General features: G+C 54.5%; 1 protein-coding gene across 1 annotated transcript in view; it reads right to left on the minus strand.

Annotated features, from left to right (window-relative positions):
* Nucleotides 1-254: 254 nt before the first annotated feature.
* EMH_0071650 (uncharacterized protein) overlaps nucleotides 255-560 on the minus strand; it is a gene marked incomplete at both ends in the record, with an annotated part of 1,152 nt that continues 846 nt past the window's right edge. The window contains one exon of the mRNA XM_013499128.1: nucleotides 255-558. Coding sequence (XP_013354582.1) covers nucleotides 255-558 — 304 coding nt within the window. The remainder of the gene's footprint in view (nucleotides 559-560) is intronic.

Raw genomic sequence — 560 nt, forward strand, 5'->3', positions numbered from 1 at the left:
GTGGTGCTGCTCTTACTCTTACTGCTGCTGCTGCTGCTGCTGCTGCTGCTGCTGCTGCTGCTGCTGCTGCTGCTGAAAAAAACAGGCGTCACACACATAAATAAATGAAATAAAGTATATGCAGCCCTACTAGCATGTGTGCATACCTAGAAGACAGAAAAAAAATAAAAAAATAAAAAAAAGAGAGAAGCAATAGATCCTTATACAGCTGAGGTGTACATACACCCCACAGTGTTTCTGCTGCTAGGGAGAGCCTACACCAGAGGAGACACACAGAGACAGAAGCAGACAGAACCTGCAGCAGCAGCTTCTACGGCTGCTGCTGCTGCAGGTGCTGCTGCTGCTGCTGCAGCTGCAGTTTCTGCGACTGCTGCTGCAGCTGCAGTTTCTGCGGCTGCTCCTGCTGCAGGTGCTGCTGCTGCTGCTGCTGCTGCAGCTTCTGCGGCTGCTTCTGCTGCTGCAGCTGCAGCTGCAGCTTCTGCGGCTGCTGCTGCGGCTGCTCCTGCTGCTGCAGCTGCAGCTGCAGCTTCTGCGGCTGCTGCTGCTGCAGGTGCTGCTGC

This window comes from Eimeria mitis, genomic scaffold (assembly GCF_000499745.2).
Source record: "Eimeria mitis Houghton genomic scaffold, Emh_scaff4022, whole genome shotgun sequence".
Taxonomy (NCBI): Eukaryota; Apicomplexa; class Conoidasida; order Eucoccidiorida; family Eimeriidae; genus Eimeria; species Eimeria mitis.